General features: G+C 43.6%; 1 protein-coding gene across 1 annotated transcript in view; it reads left to right on the top strand.

The window, feature by feature from the left end:
* The window catches only part of LOC115185011 (cilia- and flagella-associated protein 54-like), a 42,159-nt gene extending 26,518 nt beyond the window's left edge, over positions 1 to 15,641 (top strand). Inside the window, exons 14-23 of the mRNA XM_029745613.1 lie at positions 1,673 to 1,828; positions 9,592 to 9,798; positions 10,481 to 10,568; positions 10,703 to 10,879; positions 14,437 to 14,503; positions 14,696 to 14,881; positions 15,074 to 15,160; positions 15,257 to 15,376; positions 15,468 to 15,530; positions 15,633 to 15,641. Of these exons, the coding sequence (XP_029601473.1) occupies positions 1,673 to 1,828; positions 9,592 to 9,798; positions 10,481 to 10,568; positions 10,703 to 10,879; positions 14,437 to 14,503; positions 14,696 to 14,881; positions 15,074 to 15,160; positions 15,257 to 15,376; positions 15,468 to 15,530; positions 15,633 to 15,641 (1,160 nt within the window). The remainder of the gene's footprint in view (positions 1 to 1,672; positions 1,829 to 9,591; positions 9,799 to 10,480; positions 10,569 to 10,702; positions 10,880 to 14,436; positions 14,504 to 14,695; positions 14,882 to 15,073; positions 15,161 to 15,256; positions 15,377 to 15,467; positions 15,531 to 15,632) is intronic.
* The last annotated feature ends 5,630 nt before the right edge of the window (positions 15,642 to 21,271 follow it).

The following is a 21,271-nucleotide window of genomic DNA, read 5'->3' as shown; positions in this document are numbered from 1 at the left end:
GGAATCCAGTAGCAGCTGGAAATCAATCAGTCAATCAATTAATCATATTTTATTGCTATAAGTCAATAAGCCTAGCACTTTTATTGATATAGGCCAACCTTATTATGCTATTTATTCCAGGGCTTGACATTAACTTTTTTAGCAACTTGTCCTTTGGACAAGTAGGACCCGATTTTTTTTACTTGTCGAAAAGTTCAAGTCACTTGTCCCTCCAAAAATGTAAATAGTTTTTAACACCATTTCTACGTCATTGTGTTGAAAGGAAAGTAGTGGGTGTGTTAAAAGGAAAGTAGTGGGCGTAGTGGGCGTGTTGAAAGGAAAGTAGTGGGCGTAGTGGGCGTGTTGAAAGGAAAGTAGTGGGCGTGTTGAAAGGAAAGTAGTGGGCGTGTTGAAAGGAAAGTAGTGGGCGTGTTGAAAGGAAAGTAGTGGGCGTGTTGAAAGGAAAGTAGTGGGCGTGTTGAAAGGAAAGTAGTAGGTTTGTTGAAAGGAAAGTAGTGGGTTTGTTGAAAGGAAAGTGGTGGGCGTGTCGAAAGGAAAGTAGTGGGCGTGTCGAAAGGAAAGTAGTGGGCGTGTCGAAAGGAAAGTAGTGGGCGTGTCGAAAGGAAAGTAGTGGGCGTGTGGAAAGGAAAGTAGTGGGCGTGTGGAAAGGAAAGTAGTGGCCGTGTGGAAAGGAAAGTAGTGGGCGTGTGGAAAGGAAAGTAGTGGGCGTGTGGAAAGGAAAGTAGTGGGCGTGTGGAAAGGAAAGTAGTGGGCGTGTGGAAAGGAAAGTAGTGGGCGTGTGGAAAGGAAAGTAGTGGGCGTGTGGAAAGGAAAGTAGTGGGCGTGTGGAAAGGAAAGTAGTGGCCGTGTGGAAAGGAAAGTAGTGGGTTTGTTGAAAGGAAAGTAGTGGGTTTGTTGAAAGGAAAGCAATGAGGCTGATGCAATAGATCCAACATGATCATTTATTTCTTCATATTTTAAGCTCAACAATGCGCAAATGGCTGTAGGCTACGTAGGAATGTTCCAAAATGCAATTAGCGGAAAACGCCTTTCTCAAAAGTTTGAGCAGTTTCATGTAACAGAGATGAAAATATCCAATAGAAATTAAGAAAGAGGTGAGATCTAAGTAGCATCTAGCATGGGTTACTTACAGTGCCTTTGGAAAGTATTCAGACCGATTGACTTTTTCCACATTTTGTTAAATTACAGCCTTATTCAGATTCAAGGTGGGTGATGAACGGTGCACAAATGTCATGGTCCTTCACTCTCCGGGCTATATTTATGTCATTAAGAGTCTCGTTAAAGTTTGGCTACATTTTCTGGATGTCAGCATCGGTTTGGCTGTAGCCAAAATATGTATTGTATATCACCTACACTTTGAGATGTAGGCTTTTTTACTTACAGTATGTACATGAAAAATAGATAAAATAGAATATTATTCCAATGTTTGCCTTTCAATTATTTTCAGTGTAATTGTTTGATTTTGAGATTTTTTTTCTATATTCTTCTTGGCCAACAATTTTTTATTTTTTTTTACTTCTCCTGGACAAGAGGGCAAGCGTTAATGTCGAGCCCTACATTCAACCATTCATTTTTTTAAATAAATCATCAGTCATTCTGGTCTGTGGGTATATTGATGTGTCGCCGAAGTCATATTGCGGTGTGTGTGTGTGTGTATTTTGGTCTGTTGTAGAGGTGCGCCGGGCCATGTGTGTGGTGTGTGTTCCTCTGGATGTGGAGGATACACTGTGTTGTTTCAGGGAGGCCCTGGAGAAGGGCCATCACACTCTGCAGAACTTCCAACACAGCCGCACACTGCTACTACTGCTGCTGGCACACACACAGCCCTGTGAGTACATCCTTTCTATCTCACTTTGCTGTGTGTTTGTGACTCTGGCCTTTAATCAATCACATTTGCTCATCTCCTGCGTCCTTCTCGCCTCCTTTTAAAAAAGGTCAAAGTTAATCGAGGAGAGTCAGCGAGTGAACGTGGATTGAAATGAGACGGTCCTTCTCCACTTGCGCATCATTAGGCAAATTAAGTTTACAGGGGTGGATCAAAACAAATTAAGTTAGAAATGTTAGACATTTTATAGATACATAGCGTATTGTTTTTAAACGTGTGCATATTTTTTTCCTTTATCAAAACAAAATCTGATTCAAAAGGGGTGTTGCAGATTTAGAAAATATTTCGCTGTAGGATACACATGAATATCCTCGATGAAAGGTGGCTATCGAGGAGGGGAGGACACTCTTCCGTTTGCCTACTAGCGAATTGACACACTCCTCGACCACTCAACCACTTATCCGGGTTTCCGGGTCACAAGAGAGAGGACGGAGGACTGTCTTTTTCCTAAATGAGATAACCCCTGTCTGTTGCCGAGTGGCGGGAGGAGGAGAAAGAAAGAGACAGCAGCAACCAAGCCGACTCGCATTAGTTACTAACTTTTAGCTGCCAAAGCTATGTTTTTTATCATCCAATCTGATTACATAGTACCTGTTTTGACTGCATCAAACCGAGAAGAGAAGACAGTTAAGCTAGCTAGGTAGCTTGGTTGGCTAATCAAATCTACATAGGCTGCGCTTTCCCCCGTCCTGCACAATAACAACAGCAGCTCTAATCAATGTATTAAGGAACAGCCTACCTCTTGGCCCTTGGTCGTTGAAACATATCCTTCTCATTTAACTTTTAATTCCGTCATTTTAATTGCATCTTCCATTGATCTCCTAAGTTGATTGCCACAACAGACACAGAGCCAGAGGCTAGTGCCGCTTTGATGGCTTGTGATTGGCCGACAAAAACAAAAAGCTACACGCCCCACTCGTGAAAAACACGCGCCTCTCTCGGGTTCGTGTGGACCCGTGAAGACCCCTAATGTGTATACTTCTTCAACTATAACCATATTACATTTCCATGAATTAACATAGGTTTGAATGAGAACCATAGGAATACAGAGGTAGCTATTCAAAATGGTCCTGCTCCTTGGCCAATTAAGCTACAAGGCTTACTTATGAACATTCAGGCTATCCTAACTTCAAATTCTTAAAAATGTTTATCAACTATATCTACACTGAGTGGACTCAAAACATTAAGGACACCTGCTCTTTCCATGACATAGCTTTCACCTGGATTCACCTGGTCAGTCTGTTTCCTTATTGATGTCACTTGTTAAATCCACTTCAATCAGTGTAGATGAAGGGGAGGAGACAGGTTAAAGAAGGATTTTTAAGCCTTGAGACAATTGTGACCGACCGTCTCGATTCGATCTTATGTAGCAACATTTGAAATTGTGTTTTTTACATTGGATAAAGTAAAGACTCTGAGCTAGAAAATGGTATATCATACAGTACACTACATTTGAGGAAAAATGGGAAAGTAATTCTGCTTTGAAAGTTGATAAACTTGTAACCCCACTTTTGAGAAAATGGACTTTGAATATTTTGGTACACCTTAGCCCCACCCTTCTCTTTAAGGATTCACATGTGAGGATTTGTGCTAAACAGTGAGTATGGTAGTGAGTGTACTAAACAACCAAAGATTTCAAGACTAAAGGCTGGTTTATAATATGTCTATCGACATGTCTGTATAGACATTAGCACATTAGAGGCTGCTGCCCTATATACATATACTTGAAATCACTGGCCACTTTAATAAATGGAACAATAGTCACTTTAATAATGTTTACATATTTTGCATTACTCATCTCATATGTATATACTGTATTCTATTCTACTGTATTTTAGTCTATGTATTACTCATCTCATATGTATATACTGTATTCTATTCTACTGTATCTTAGTCTATGCTGCTCTGACATTGCTCATCCATATATTTTTATATTCTTAATTCTATTGCTTTACTTTAGATTGTGTGTATTGTTAGATATTACTTGTTAGATATTACTGCACCCTTGTAGCTAGAAACACAAGCATTTTGCTACACCCGCAATAACATCTGCTAAAGACGTGTATGTGACCAATATGATTTGATTTGATTAAAGTTGTCGCAGTGACAACTGTAATGGTTGTTCGACATCAAACTTGTCGAGAAAGTACCTATGAACACAAAAGCAACAGGCTGTATGACATCAGCAGCCAATAAACCCATCCATTTAAAAATGTATTTAGTATATGTCAATCTAGCAAACCAGGCAACTAAAAGCAACTTTCTAAACAATGTTTTGGTTAGTTTCTAGCTTATTAGTTCAAATAATGATCATATAGCTGACAACGTCTTAAATGTTCCACATTTTATTCATTATTACAGAAAAATAAACTCACAACAAGCATTATTTACAAGTTAATGGCGAGCTAATTACAGAAAATCGCTTACGGTTGTGAATGTGATGAAATAAAAGCAGGGCCTTCTGGAGAATTTAACAACTTGGACACTGTCTCGTTAAATCCTGTTAAATCCTAATTTGACTTTGGTGCAGGTCATGTTGTTCTTCACATTACTGTCTCTGGTAAACACACACTATATCAAATAATGTTCATTTGTCACATGTACAGGATACAGAAGGTGTAAACGATACAGTGAAATGGTTACTTGGATAGTGGAGTCTTTTATTTAGACATGTAGCTAGCTAGCTAGCTAAACAATAAAACATAATCCCAACTCCTAACGTTACTACCCTGCATGAATCTAACTAGGTTCATTGTTAGCTAGCTAGCTAACATTAGACTATATCTAGCAATGCAAATGGATTTGAGATATGAATAATATTACTACACAGATCATACACGTAACGTTAGCTTGCCAGTCAGCTAATGTTAGCTAGCTAGCTAACGGTATGCTTTAACTTGCAATGAATTCGACTTTGTGACCAAATTAGAAATGTATAATATCTGAAAATGTTGCTAGCTAGACTCTCTTACCCGTATACTATATATATACACTGCTCAAAAAAAGAAAGGTAACACTTAAACAACACAATGTAACTCCAAGTCAATCACACTTCTGTGAAATCAAACTGTCCACTTAGGAAGCAACACTGATTGACAATAAATTTCACATGCTGTTGTGCAAATGGAATAGACAACAGGTGGAAATTATAGGCAATTAGCAAGACACCCCCAATAAAGGAGTGGTTCTGCAGGTGGGGACCACAGACCACTTCTCAGTTCCTATGCTTCCTGGCTGATGTTTTGGTCACTTTTGAATGCTGGCGGTGCTTTCACTCTAGTGGTAGCATGAGACGGAGTCTACAACCCACACAAGTGGCTCAGGTAGTGCAGCTTATCTAGGATGGCACATCAATGCGAGCTGTGGCAAGAAGGTTTGCTGTGTCTGTCAGCGTAGTGTCCAGAGCATGGAGGCGCTACCAGGAGACAGGCCAGTACATCAGGAGACGTGGAGGAGGCCGTAGGAGGGCAACAACCCAGCAGCAGGACCGCTACCTCCGCCTTTGTGCAAGGAGGAGCAGGAGAAGCACTGCCAGAGCCCTGCAAAATGACCTCCAGCAGGCCACAAATGTGCATGTGTCTGCTCAAACGGTCAGAAACAGACTCCATGAGGGTGGTATGAGGGCCCGACGTCCACAGGTGGGGGTTGTGCTTACATCCCAACACCGTGCAGGATGTTTGGCATTTGCCAGAGAACACCAAGATTGGCAAATTCGCCACTGGCTCCCTGTGCTCTTCACAGATGAAAGCAGGTTCACACTGAGCACGTGACAGACGTGACAGAGTCTGGAGACGCCGTGGAGAACGTTCTGCTGCCTGCAACATCCTCCAGCATGACCGGTTTGGCGGTGGGTCAGTCATGGTGTGGGGTGGCATTTCTTTCGGGGGCCGCACAGCCCTCCATGTGCTCGCCAGAGGTAGCCTGACTGCCATTAGGTACCGAGATGAGATCCTCAGACCCCTTGTGAGACCATATGCTGGTGCGGTTGGCCCTGGGTTCCTCCTAATGCAAGACAATGCTAGACCTCATGTGGCTGGAGTGTGTCAGCAGTTCCTGCAAGAGGAAGGCATTGATGCTATGGACTGGCCCGCCCGTTCTCCAGACCTGAATCCAATTGAGCACATCTGGGACATCATGTCTCGCTCCATCCACCAACGCCACGTTGCACCACAGACTGTCCAGGAGTTGGCGGATGCTTTAGTCCAGGTCTAGGAGGAGATCCCTCAGGAGACCATCCGCCACCTCATCAGGAGCATGCCCAGGCGTTGTAGGGAGGTCATACAGGCACGTGGAGGCCACACACACTACTGAGCCTCATTTTGACGTGTTTTAAGGACATTACATCAAATTTGGTAGTGTGGTTTTCCACTTTCATTTTGAGTGTGACTCCAAATCCAGACCTCCATGGGTTGATAGATTGGATTTCCATTGATTATTTTTGTGTGATTTTGTTGTCAGCACATTCAACTATGTAAAGAAAAAAGTATTTAATAAGATTATTTCTTTCATTCAGATCTAGGATGTGTTGTTTAAGTGTTCCCTTTATTTTTTTGAGCAGTATATTTCTGTACAGCACTTTGAGATATCAGCTGATGTCAGAAGGGCTTTATAAATACATTTGATTTGATACATGGATGAACGCTTCTCCCTCTCTGTCACAGATGCCATGGTTGCCCTTAGTTTGAAGATGTAATCCGGAGACAGGTGTTTTATACAACAGCCTTCTGTGTTCTCTTTTCCACTCCCTCCGCATTTGCAATCAAACGCCTGAATTTTCTCCATCTCCTTAGCTATCATATTATGCTTCCACCGATTTCAAAACTCGGTCATCTTCATGATATATATATTTTTTAAAGAATGACCTACACATACTGAGTGTTATAGAAGAAAGCGTGCTACATGGCAGACCAATCTGAACTCGTCGCTCTGCATGTCCAGCCCATCCATTATCTCAGCCAATCATGGCTAGCAGGAAGGTTCATATAGCTTTTTCCATTGCTAAACCATCTAGGCACGTCACTTAACCATTTTATTTGTATTTACAGATGATATACCAGTTTGTTATTAAGCTACATCAGCGTTCACATGTTCCAGGAGGCATTCCTGCTAAAAATGCCTCTCCTGTGAAAAAGTGACGCACGACATAAGCCTAGTTTCCTGAAACGAGTCACCATTAAGACATGGATTGTGTACAGTGCATTTGGAAAGTATTAAGACACCTTACCTTTTTTCACATTTTGTTTTGTTACAGCCTTATTGCTCCAGAGCGCTCACGACCTTATTTCCCTCATCAATCTACACACAATACCCCACAATGACGAAGCGAAAACAGGTTTTTAGAATTAAACAACAGAAATACCTTATTTATATAAGTATTCAGATCCTTTGCTATAAGACTAGAAATTTAGCTCAGGTGCATCCTGTTTCCATTGATCATCCTTGAGATGTTTCTACAACTTGATTGGAGTACACCTGTGATAAATTCAATTGATTGGACATGATTTGGAAAGGCACACACCTGTCTAAATAAGGTCCCACAGTTGACAGTGCATGTCAGAGCAAAAACCAAGCCATGAGGTCGAAGGAATTGTCCATAGAGCTCCGAGACAGGATTGTGTTGAGATCTTCAATGCTGAATATTACTTCAGCATTGAAGGTCCTCAAGATCACAGTGGCCTTCATCATTCTTAAATGGAAGAAGTTTGGAACCACAAAGACTCTTCCTAACAGCTGGCCGCCCGGCCAAACTGAGGAATAGGGGAGAAGGGCATGGTCAGGGAGAACTGACCAAGAGTTCCTCTGTGGGGATGGGAGAACCTTCCAGAAGGACAACCATCTCTGCAGCACTCCACCAATCAGGCCTTTATGGCCGGACGGAAGCCACTCCTCAGAAAAGGCACATGAGAGCGCACTTGGAGTTTGCCAAAAGGCCCCTAAAGACTTTGAGTCCATGAGAAAAAAGATTCTCTGGTCTGATGAAACCAAGATTGAACTCTTTGGCCTGAATGCCAAGCATCACGTCTGGAGGAAACCTGGCACCATCCCTACGGTGAAGCATGGTGGTGGCAGCATCAAGCTGTGGGGATGTTTTCAGTGGCAGGGACTGGGAGACCAGTCAGGATCGAGGAATAGATGAATGGAGCAAAGTACAGAGAGATCCTTGATGAAGGATCAGGACCTCTGACTGGGGTGAAGGTTCACCTTCCAACAGGACAATGACCCTGAGCACACAGCCAAGACAACGCAGGAGTGGCTTTGGGACAAGTCTCTGAATGTCCTTGAGTGGCCCAGCCAGAGCCCGGACTTGAACCTGATCGAACATCTCTGGAGAGACCTGAAAATAGCTGTGCAGCAACACTCCCCATCCAACCTGACAGAGCTTGAGAGGATCTGCAGAGAGGAATGGGAGAAACTCGCCAAATACAGGTGGCCAAGCTTTGTAGCGTCATACCCAAGAAGACTCGATGCTGTAATTGCTGTCTAGGGTCTGAATAAAGTAAAGGGTCTGAATACTTATGTAAATGTGATATTTCAGTGTTTTATTTTTAATACATTTGCAAAATAATCTAAAAACCTGTTTTTGCTTTGTCATTATGAGGTACTGTGTGTAGATTGATGAGGTTAAAAAACAATTTAATCCATTTTAGAATAAGGCTGTAACATAACAAAATGTGGACAAAGTTAAGGGGTCTGAATTCTTTCCGAATGCACTCTCTGTGTGCCATTCAGAGGGTGAATGGGCAAGACAAAAGATTTAAGAGCCTTGGAACGGTGTATGGTAGTAGGTGCCAGGTGCACCGGTTTGTGTCAAGAACTGCAATGTTGCTGGGTTTTTCATGCTCAACAGGTTCCTGTGTGTATCAAAAATGGTCCACCACCCAATGGACATCCAGCCAACTTGACACAACTGTGGGAAGCATTGGAGTCAACATGGGCCAACATCCCTGTGGAACGCTTTTGATTCTTTGTAGAGTCCATGCCCCAACTAATTGAGGCTGTTATGAGGGCTAAAGGGCATGCAACTCAGTATTAGGAAGGTGTTCCTAATGCTTTGTACACTCAGTCTTGTCACGGTTATCGCTGGTGAAGGAGGACCAAAATGCAGTAGGACTGTGTTTGTTCATTTTGAACATTTATTAAATCAAAATGAACACAAAAACAACAAAACAAAACAAACTCACAATCACCGAACAGTCTTCTCAGGCTCATATATGCTAGACAAGGAACAATCTCCCACAAAACCTACACCAAACAATTACCCATATATAGGACTCTCAATCAGAGGCAACGAGGAAACACCTGCCTCCAATTGAGAGTCCCAAACCCAATCAACCTAACATAGAAATACATAAACCAGACTACACATAGAAATACATCAACATAGACCATAACTCAAAACCCGGAAATAATAAATCAAACGCCCTCCTAACTAACACACCACCCCGAACCACATAAAACAAATACCCTCTGCCACGTCCTGACCAAACTACAATAACAATTAACCCTTATACTGGCCAGGACGTGACAAGTCTATTGACATTAGCATAAATTATATGAAATGTTCTCATCTTAGCGAAGCCTAATGAAGACAATATACAGTTGTGAATGCTACACTATTTTTGTGGAAATGTATTCTTTGTCTTAACTGATTTCACTGCATGCTTGATACTATGCCTATGAAACTGACATCTGTGTCTCTTTGCCAGTGTTTGAGGTTCCATTCTGTAAGGAGAACAGTAGCAAGGCTCAGGGTCATGGCAGGGTGGACTTTAACGTGACGGTGTGCACTGCCCCGGCCATCGGCCCTCCAGACCTGACCACTGAGGACTACAGCACCCTGAGTTCTATCTACGGCTGCCCTCTGCCCCCCAACCAGATACACACGGTCATCAACTCCTATAGCAACTCCATACGTAAGAGACATGACCCATATAACACTTTAAAAAAAAAACGTTTTACACATTTTCCTGATATCCAATTGGTAGTTTACGACCTTGTCTCATCGCAGCAACTCCCCAACGGGCTCGAAGGTCGACACATGCGTCCTCCGAAACATGACCCACCACTCCGCGCTGCTTCTTAACACACTGCTCGCTTAACCCATAAGTCAGCCGTACAAATGTGTCGGAGGAAACACTGTTCAATTGACGACCGAAGTCAGCTTGCAGGCGCCCAACCCGCCACGAGTTGCTAGAGCGCGATGAGCCAAGGAAGCCCCCCGGCCAAACCCTCCCCTAACCCGGATGACGCTAGGACGATTGTGCGGCGCCCTATGAGCCTTCTGGTCATGGGATCGAACCCAGGCTGTAGTGGCACCTCAGCTGCGATGCAGTGCCTTAGACTGCTGCACCACTAACATAGTTTTTTTTTTTAAAGCTACAGTCACACTGTTACTCTTCACCACTCTATCGCTGGTCACTAGTCTACCTGTTAGCTTCACAATACCAGTAACTGTCGTCAGACCCATATTCCACTTGTATCTGCAAATAAATGGTTGTGATTGATCCTTCTGATTGTGCTGGATATTTGTTTCTGGGTGTGTTTTTTAATGAAAGATGAGGGACACTGGACTTTTTTTTTTGTACTTCAATCTAGAGTACCTTCAGGCCAACAACCATGACTCTCTCAGGGTACAGGCTCTACATGACCTTGGAAACCTGCACTATTATAATGGAAACAGAAGGTAAGATATGACCGTACTCATAATGTACAGCACTATTTGTATTGTGTTTAATTTGTATGTCTACATGATTATATACAAAATTGTTGAATACCAATGTTTTTTCTTATTCTGTGTGATTCTGCTTGTAACCCAAGGGCAGCTCATTCCTACTGGAGCAAGGCAGTGGACTGTGCCCTGCAGAGCTCTGGGGTGCTAGACTCATGGGACGGGGTGTCGTGGGGTACAAGTTCCTTCCAACACCAACCCACCCTGAAGCAGGCTGGAGTCTGGGGCTGTCTGCAGGGAGCTTTACTGACCGCTAAGATCGCACAGTGAGTCTCTGAGTAAAGTCTGTACCAACTTTAGTAGCTAACACAAGCATACAGTATACAGTGCATTCGGAAATTATTCAGACCCCTTGACCTTTTCCACATTTTGTTACATTACATTCTTATTCTAAAATCGATTAAATGAATAAAAATCCTCATCAATCAACACACAAAATAAAAAAACATGAATACCTTATTTGTGTAAGTATGAGACTCGAAATTGAGTTCAGGTGCATCCTGTTTCAATTGATCCTCCTTGAGATGTTTCTACAACTTGATTGGAGTCGACCTGTGGTAAATTCAATTGATTGGATATAATTTGGAAAGGCACACATCTGTCTTTATAAGGTCCCACAGGTGACCAAGAACCAGATGATCACTCTGACAGAGCTCCAGAGTTCCTCTGTAGAGATGGGAGAACCTTCCAGAAGGACAACCATCTCTGCAGCACTCCACCAAACAGGCCAGACGGAAGCCACTCCTCAGTAAAAGGCACATGACTCTCAGACCATGAGAAACAAGATTCTCTGGCCTGATGAAACCAAGATTAAACTCTTTGGCCTGAATGCCAAGCATCACATCTAGAGGAAACCAGGCACCGCACATCACCTGGCCAATACCATCCCTAAGGTGAAGCATGGTGGTGGCAGCATCATGCTGTTGGCATGTTTTTCAGCGGCAGGGACTGGGTGACTAGTCCGGATTGAGGGAAAGATGAACAGAGCAAAGTACAGAGAGATCCTTGATGAAAACCTGCTCCAAAGCGTGGAGGACCTCAGACTGGGGCGAAGGTTCACCTTCCAACAGGACAATGACCCAAGCACACAGCCAAGACAACGCAGGAGTGGCTTCGGGACAAGTCTCAATGTCCTTGAGTGGCCCGGACTTGAACCCGATCTAACATCTCTGGAGAGACCTGAAAATAGCTGTGCAGCAACGCTCCCCATCCAGCCTGACAGAGCCTGAGAGGATCTGCAGAGAAGAATGGGTGATTCTTGCCAAATACAGGTGTGTCAAGATTTGTAGTGTCATACCCAAGAAGACTCGATGCTGTAATTGCTGCCTAAGGTGCTTCAACAAAGTACTGAGTAAAGGGTCTGAATACTTATGTAAATGTGATATTTCAGTGTTTTATTCTTAATACATTTGCAAAAAAATCTAAAAACCTGTTTTTGCTTTGTCATTATGGGGTACTGTGTGTAGATTAATGAGGGTAAAAAACTATTTAATCCATTTTAGAATAAGGCTGTAACATAACAAAATGTGGACAAAGTTAAGGGGTCTGAATTCTTTCCGAATGCACTGTCTGTGTGCCATTCAGAGGGTGAATGGGCAAGACAAAAGATTTAAGAGCCTTGGAACGGTGTATGGTAGTAGGTGCCAGGTGCACCGGTTTGTGTCAAGAACTGCAATGTTGCTGGGTTTTTCATGCTCAACAGATTCCTGTGTGTATCAAAAATGGTAATGGGAGAAACTCCCCAAATACAGGTGTATCAAGTAGAGGTCGACCGATTTATCGGAATGGCCGATTAATTAAGGCCGATTTCAAGTTTTCATAACAATCGGCAATCGGCATTTTTGGATACCGATTGTAGCCGATTACATTGCAATCCACGAGGAGACTGTGTGGCAGGCTGACTACCTGTTATGCGAGTGCAGCAAGAAACCAAGGTAAGTTGCTAGCTAGCATTAAACTTATCTTATAAAAAAACAATCAATCTTAACATAATCGCTAGTTAACTACACATGGTTGATGATATAGTTTATCTAGCTTGTCCTGCGTTGCATATAATCGATGCGGTGCCTGTTAATTTCTCATCGAATCACAGCCTACTTCGCCAAACGGGTGATTTAACAAGCGCATTCGCGAAAAAAGCACTGTTGTTTCACCAATGTGTACCTAACCATAAACATCAATGCCTTTATTAAAATCAATACAGAAGTATATATTTTTAAACCTGCATATTTAGTTAATATTGCCTGCTAATATACATTTATTTTAACTAGGGAAATTGTGTCCCTTCTCTTGCGTTCCGTGCAAGCAGAGTCAGGGTATGTGCAGCAGTTTGGGCCGCCTGGCTCGTTGCGAAAAGTGTGAAGACCATAACAAAGACCGTAAATAATTTGCCGGAATTGTACATAATTATGACATAACATTGAAGGTTGTGCAATGTAACAGCAAGATTTAGACTTAGGGATGCCACCCGTTAGATAAAATACGGAACGGTTCCGTATTTCACTGAAAGAATAAACGTTTTTTATTCAAAATGATAGTTTCCGGATTTGACCATATTAATGACCTAAGGCTCGTATTTCTGTGTGTTATTATGTTATAATTAAGTCTATGATTTGATATTTGATAGAGCAGTCTGACCGAGCGTTGGTAGGCAGCAGCAGGCTCGTAAGCATTCATTCAAACAGCACTTCCCTGCATTTGCCAGCAGCTCTTCGCTGTGCTTCAAGCATTGAGCTGTTTATGACTTCAAGCCTATCAACTCCCGAGATTAGGCTGGTGTAACCGATGTGAAATGGCTAGCTAGTTAGCGGGGTGCGTGCTAATAGCGTTTCAATCGGTGATGTCACTCGCTCTGAGACCTTGAAGTAGTTGTTCCCCTTGCTCTGCAAGGGCCACGGCTTTTGTGGAGCGATGGGTAACGATGCTTCGAGGGTGGTTGTTGTCGATGTGTCCCTGGTTCGGGGCGAGGAGAGGGACGGAAGCTATACTGTTACTTGCAATACTATAGTGCCTATAAGAACATCCAATAGTCAAAGGTATATGAAATACAAATGGTATAGAGAGAAATAATCCTATAATGACTATAACCTAAAACTTCTTACCTGGGAATATTGAAGACTCATGTTAAAAGGAACCACCAGCTTTCATATGTTCTCATGTTCTGAGCAAGGCACTTAAACGTTAGCTTTCTTACATGGCACATATTGCACTTTTACTTTCTTCTCAACACTTTGTTTTTGCATTATTTAAACCAAATTGAACATGTTTCATTATTTATTTGAGGCTAAATTGATTTTGTTTATGTATTATATTAAGTTAAATTAAGTGTTCATTCAGTATTGTTGTAATTGTCATTATTACAAATAAATAAAAATATAAATTGGCCGATTAATCGGCATCGGCTTTTTTGGTCCTCCAATAATCGGTATCGGTATCGACGTTGAAAAATCATAATCGGTCGACCTCTAGTACCAAGCTTGTAGCGTCATACCCAAGAAGACTGTCATCGCTGCTAAATGTGCTTCAACAAAGTACTGAGTAAAGGGTCTGAATACGTACTTGTGGTATTTCAGTGTTCTTTTTTTTTATATATATAAACTGTTTTTTCTTTGTCATAATGTGGTATTGTGTGTAGATTGATGAGGGGAGAAAAACAATTTAATCCATTTTCGAATGAGGCTGTAATGTGGAAAATGTCGAGTCTGAATACTTTCCAAATGCACTGTATGTTCACTGAAATAATAAATAATCCGTTGATCAATACAGTCACTTTCACAAATGTATTGTAGTGATGTCACTGACCTCATTGTGTTTTGACCAACAGGTATGCCTTGACCTCTAATATCAGTCAGCGCACAAAATGCTGCCTCCTATCTGCCCAGCTTTTCAAGGTATTGTCTGTGTCTGACATGTTGTGTTTGTACTAGCACATCTTGTTCATCTAATAAACTTGGTCAATACCATGATTAGTTGAATTAGATTGGTGCTTGGCTGAAACAAACGTCTGCTCACCCTGTATGTCTCCTGGACCAGGGTGACCACCTGTGTAGTTAATCATGTCCTGTGTGTGTCTCTTCCACCAGTGTCTCCTGCGGGCCTCCCTGCCCCACCCTCAGAGTGACCTGCAGTACTCATCCTATACTGTAGGAGAGGAGCTGGTTCCTGGTCTGGACCTGTTCTCTGAACCTGACCGAGGACACCTGGGAACCACTGTGTCCAGCCTGGCCTTCCTCTGCCACTGGCTCTACACCTCAGGACACCATCTCACAGTACATACGCAGACTGCATCTGAAATGTCGCCATATTCCCTATTTAGTGCACTACTTTTTGGCCAAAGTCCGATGTGGCAATGTATTCTTCTTTTTCATTTTGAATTAACCAAGCATCTGACCAGGGAGTTTAGTAGGCGTCTCAAGAAAGTTAGCTATTGGTTTCAATGCCTCTGTGTTCTGCTGTTACAGGCCCTGCCTATGCTTGCTCTCTATCTGCATTTTGTGGGGACTGTGTGCCGAGACCCACACCTCACCATTAAAGGAAGGATACTGAAGGTTGGTATGAATATCTCAGTTACATGTGATTCCACTGTATCTACAGTGAATGTGTGTGTGTGCCCATTAGGATATATGTATTTCTACTGTGTGCAGGTGAAGGTGCTGACAGAGCTGGGGCAGTACTGTCAGGCCATGAAGGAGACATCCCAGATGACTCAGGGAGAGGAGATCCCACTGCCTCACGGATGTTACAGCGGCATGGAGAAACATGCGGTACTACTGACACACACACACATTCTCACACAGTTAATACAGCATATTCTTTGAACAGAATTTGTATATGATTGATTTTATTCATCTGCAGACAATCAGAAAGTTCTTCACCAACAAGTCACTCATGGACTCTGCAAACATACAGGTATTTAAGGTTGTAATAACACTTTTTAAAAAAAACAGTTTTCATTGTATGGCTCTAACAGCGTGTGTGACTATATCTGTGCCCTGTGTCCTGTACTGTGTGTGACCTTAGTGTATCTAATGGTAGTGAGTATATCTGATGGTAGTGTGTAGTAATATCCTGTTAAAACCCCCTAGAGTCGATGTCCGTGCCCCCTGTGGAAATCTAATTAGCATCATTTAACAAATCCCCATAAAAATATGTCAGTTTAAGCTAGAGATATCCGCCAATGTCGCACATCCGCATATGCGTTGAAAGGTGACAGAGTTAGAGCGATGTTTGTCAGACCATGAGGCATCCCGAAAGCCGGTCTTCTCACATAATTGTCTGTAGCTTCCGAATGGTTTGGCCTACAAACAATGACCCTCTATGTTTCCATATGTTTCCATCCATGAGACTCTCACGATGGTGTTTTCCGTTTTGCTCGTCGACCCCCACAAGCGTCTTGGGACTCGTCTGAAGTCTGTACAGCAAATCTGCCAACTTCTGTGTGTAGCGTCCCAACAATGATGCGCTGATGCACGTAACAAAGTTGACAGGTATGCGTAAAGATGGGCAGCCTGGCGCCCTCAAGCACCAGGGAGCGGGAGCAGGCGTGACAGTGCCCCCCCTAGGGGTGCCACTCGGCGTCCCACGTGGGCGAGCCCAACGGGCCGGCTGAGGCGTGACGTGGGGTGGGAGCCCGACGGCGTGGGAGCCCGACGAGCCGGCTGAGGCATGATGTGGGGTGGGAGCCTACAGAGCCAACCGAGGCATGGAAACTTCTCGAGCCAGCTAAGGCGTGGAAGCCCGACGAGCCAGCTGAGGCACCCGGACCCGACATCAAAAAACAAAAACTCCTTGATGCTTCAAATTGTGGTGTCAGCATTCTGTAAGTACAGATGCTGGGAGATGAGAAGCAAGTACAGGGAGCGAACATTTAATAAACAACGGACATGAAACAGGACAAGGACTGCGTCTGGACAGGGGAAAAATAACGACATCAATGCTGACACGGGTATGGAACAAACAGATATAGAGAAGGCAATCAAAACGTGAAGGAGCACAGGTGAGTCCAATGAAGCGCTGATGCGCGTAATGCAGGTGACATGTGTGCGTAATGATGGGCAGCCTGGCGCCCTCGAGCGCCAGGGAGGGGGAGTGGGAGCAGGCGTAACAATAACTAACATTCAAGACTATTTGGAATAGACCTAGCTTACTAGGTACAAAGGAGTGTTTTGTATGTGTGTGTACAGTCGTGGCCAAAAGGTTTGAGAATGACACAAATATACATTTTCAAAGTGTGCTGCAATTTGTATGATGGCAATTTGTATATACCCCAGAATGTTATGAAGAGTGATCAGATGAATTGCAATTAATAGCAAAGTCTCTCTTTGCCATGCAAATGAACTGAATCCCCAAAAAACATTTCCACTGCATTTCAACCCTGCCACAAAAGGACCAGCTGACATCATGTCAGGGATTCTCTCATTAACACAGGTGTGAGTGTTGAAGAGGACAAGGCTGTAGATCACTCTGTCATGCTGATTGAGTTCGAATAACAGACTGGAAGCTTCAAAAAGAGGGTGGTGCTTGGAATCATTGTTCTTCCTCTGTCAATTATGGTTACCTGCAAGGAAACATGTGCCGTCATCATTGCTTTGCTCAAAAAGGGCTTCACAGGCAAGGATATTGCTGCCAGTAAGATTGCACCTAAATCAACCATTTATCGGATCATCAAGAACTTCAAGGAGAGCGGTTCAATAAATGAGCAGATGATGATGTGCAAGTAGAGATACTGGTGTGCAAAAGAGCAGAAAAGTAAATAAAAACGATATGGGGATGAGGTAGGTAGATTGGGTGGGCTATTTACAGATGGACTATGTACCGCTGCAGTGATCGGTTAGCTGCTCAGATAGCTGAAGTTTAAAGTTAGTGAGGGAAATCTAAGTCTCCAGCTTCAGCGGTTTTTGCAATTTGTTCCAGTCACTGGCAGCAGAGAACTGTAAGGAAAAGCGGCCAAATGAGGTGTTGGCTTTGGGGATGACCAGTGAGATATACCTGCTGGAGCACGTGCTACGGGTGGGTGTTGTTATTGTGACCAGTGAGCTGAGATAAGGCGGAGCTTTACCTAGCATAGACTTATAGATGACCTGGAGCCAGTGGGTCTGGCGACGAATATGTATCGAGGGCCAGCCGACTAGAGCATACAGGTCGCAGTGGTGGGTGGTATAAGGGGCTTTGGTAACAAAACGGATGGCACTGTGATAGACTGCATCCAGTTTGCTGAGTAGAGTATTGGAAGCTATTTTGTAGATGACATCGCTGAAGTCGAGGATCAGTAGGATAGTCAGTTTACTAGGGTAAGTTTGGTAGCGTGAGTGAAGGAGGCTTTGTTGCAAAATAGAATGCCGATTCTAGATTTGATTTTGGATTGGAGATGTTTAATATGAGTCTGGAAGGAGAGTTTAGTCTAGCCAGATACCTAGGGATTGTAGTTGTCCACATATTCTAGGTCAGAACCGTCCAGGGTAGTGATGCTAGTCGGGCGGGGGCGGGTGCGGGCAGCGAACGGTTAAAAAGCATTTGGTTTTACTAGCATTTAACTTCTCAGGGCTGCGTGGGACGCTACCGTCCCACCCACGGTACACACTATTCACAGCCAGTGAAAAAATCAGAGCGCCAAAATTCAAAACAACAAAATGTCATAATTCAAAGTTCTCAAACATGAAACTATTTACACCATTTTAAAGATAAACCTCTCCTTCATCCAACCACTTGTCCGATTTCAAAAAGGCTTTACGGCGAAAGCATAAAGTTAGATTATGTTAGGACAGTGCCAACACAGAAAAAACCACAACAGCCATTTTCCAAGCAGGAGAGGGATCACAAAAACCATAAATACAGCTAAAATTAAGCACTAACCTTTGACGATCTTCATCAGATGACACTCCTAGGACTCAATGTTACACAATACATTATGTTTTGTTCGATAAAGTTCATATTTATATCCTAAACCCTATGTACATTGGCGCATTATGTTCAGAAAATATTTTCCTCCAAAACATCCGGTGAAACCAGCACAACAATTACAAAAATACTCATCATAAACGTTGATAAAATATTGAACTGTTTATTCAAAGAATTATAGATAAACATCTCCTGAATGCAACCGCTGTGACAGATTTTTTTAAATTCACGGGGAAAAGCACACTTGGCAATAATCTGAGTACGGCGCTCAGAAAAAATACAACTGGCAATACAGATACCCGCCATTTTGGAGTCATCTAAAATCATAAATAGCATTATAAATATTCACTTACCTTTGATGATCTTCATCAGAAGGCACTTCCAGGAATCCCAGGTCCACAATAATGTTGTTTTGTTCGATAAAGTCCATAAGTTATGTCCAAATACCTCGTTGTTGGCGCGTTCAGTAAACTACTCCAAATGTAGGAAGCGCGCCAAAAATTTCATGACGAAAAGTCAAAAAAAAGTTATATTTACATTCGTTGAAACATGTCAAACGTTGTATAGCATCAATCTTTAGGGCCGTTTTAACATAAAACTTCATAATATTCCAACCGGACGATTCCAAATGTCTTGAAAAACGTTATGGAACACAGCTACCTCATCATTGAAGTGTGCGCCACAAACTCATGTCATTTTCTGAGTCACCAACTACTTCCCGGCCTTCTTGTTCGCTCTGTGTTCACCGCAAAAGCCTGAAACTAGGTTCTAAAGACTGTTGACATCTAGTGAAAGCCTTAGGAAGTGCAAACTGAACCCTAAGTCACTGTGTGTTAGATGGGCAATGACTTGGAAAAGACTACAAGCACTTCCTGGTTGGATTTCCTCAGGTTTTTGCCTGCCATATGAGTTCTGTTATACTCACAGACATCATTCAAACAGTTTTAGAAACTTCAGAGTGTTTTCTATCCAATCTACTAATAGCCCGGTATTAGGCAGTTTACTCTGGGCACGTTTTTCATCCGAAGTCGAAATACTTCCCCTATACCTTGTAACAGGTTAAGAGCAGTTAGAGGCCACGGAAGGAGTGTCGGTGTGGCATTGAAGCTCGTTTGAGGTTAGTTAACACAGTGTCCAAAGAAGGCCAGATGTATACAGAATGTGTGTTGTCGTAGAGGTGGATCAGTGAATCACCCACAGTAAGAGCAACATCATTTATGTATACAGAGAAAAGAGTCGGGCCCGAGATTGAACCTTGTGGTACCCCCATAGACTGCCAGAGGTCCGGACAACAGGCCGCTCCGATTTGACACACTGACTCTGTCTGCGAAGTAGTTGGTGAACCAGGCGAGGCAGTCATTTGAGAAACCAAGGCTACTGAGGTCTGCCGATAAGAATACGGTGATTGACAGAGTCGAAAGCCTTGGCCAGGGTCGATGAAGTCGGCTGCACAGTGCTGTCTTTTATTATGGGGGGTATGATATCGTTTAGGTACCTTGAGCGTTGCTGAGTTGCAACCCGTGGACCAGCTCGGAAACTGGATTGCCAGCGGAGAAGGTATGGGGGATTCGAATGGTCAGTGATCTGTTTATAAACTTGGCTTTCGAAAAACTTTAGAGAGGCAGGGCAGGATTGATATAGGTCTTGTGACGTACAGCAGGTCAGCCACCAGGGGGAGACTCGTCGAAGCCTGGTAACAGATGGAGTATACATCACGAGGCGATGGCTCCATCTGCTGGACGTGCCAGGTCTCGACGGGCTCTCCAGCCAGGACTAATTGGGGCTGATTGGGAGCTGGTGAGTAATCAAGGGCGGATTGCTCACCAGCTGTGCAAGGCCCATAAAGCTGCCAGAAGGGCAGCACACAGGAGGAATGGGGGAAGAAAGGACTCCTGTGGTATTGTTGATGGTTGCAGAGGTAAGAAGAGGGAGTGCAGTTTTGTGCCCGACAGGATACAGCCAGACCCGGAATACCAGAAGACGGCATCCCGGAGAGGGTCTCATAGGGGAGACCTATCCTTTTCTTTTTGATCTATTATTTAAATAAACACCCTTGAAACTGAGCTAATCCTTCTCTGTCCGTGTCTGATATGGGTAAACGTCTTGACCAAACCCCCTGGTCTGCCACAAGTGGTGGAGAATGCGGGCACTTCTGATAACGTCGTCAGATCAGGGTTGACGTTTACACAGCATCAGCATGGACGAGTTGATAGCTCAGTTCGTCCGGGCCCAACAAGCACAACAGGCGGTTCAGGAACGAACGCAGGAGGAACAGCGACTACAAAACGTCTGCCTCGTTGAGGAAGTCAGGAAGCTGCAAGGAGGAGCGTCTCCTGGATCACATCCCAACCTTTTTTTGATCAAGCTAACGGAAGACGATGACATCGAAACATACCTCTGTACATTTGAACAGACAGCACTATGGGAAGGATGGCCAAGGCTGCAGTGGGCAAGTCTGCTGGCCCCGTTCCACTCTGGGAATGCCCAAAAGGCGTATTGGGACGTGAACGACGAACAGGCGGCTAACTACGACGGACTCAAACGGGAGATACTCAGCCGCTATGGGTACAGCCTGGCCCATCGGGCTCAACGGTTCCACGACCAGGAGACCGAAAGGGGTAGGGAGATGTCCATTTCCTGTGTTCACGGGGACACAAAGTGGTATCTCACCGTATGGACCAACATCATGACGCCACAAGGGAGCTGTCAGATGATGGTGGGTGCAGTACCAGAGCTGCCGGTACCTCTCCTAGTGGGCCGGT

The sequence above is a fragment of the Salmo trutta genome, unplaced genomic scaffold (assembly GCF_901001165.1).
Source record: "Salmo trutta unplaced genomic scaffold, fSalTru1.1, whole genome shotgun sequence".
Lineage (NCBI taxonomy): Eukaryota > Metazoa > Chordata > Actinopteri > Salmoniformes > Salmonidae > Salmo > Salmo trutta.
Note: the sequence above shows the minus strand (reverse complement) of the source record. Positions and strands in the feature narration are given on the sequence as shown.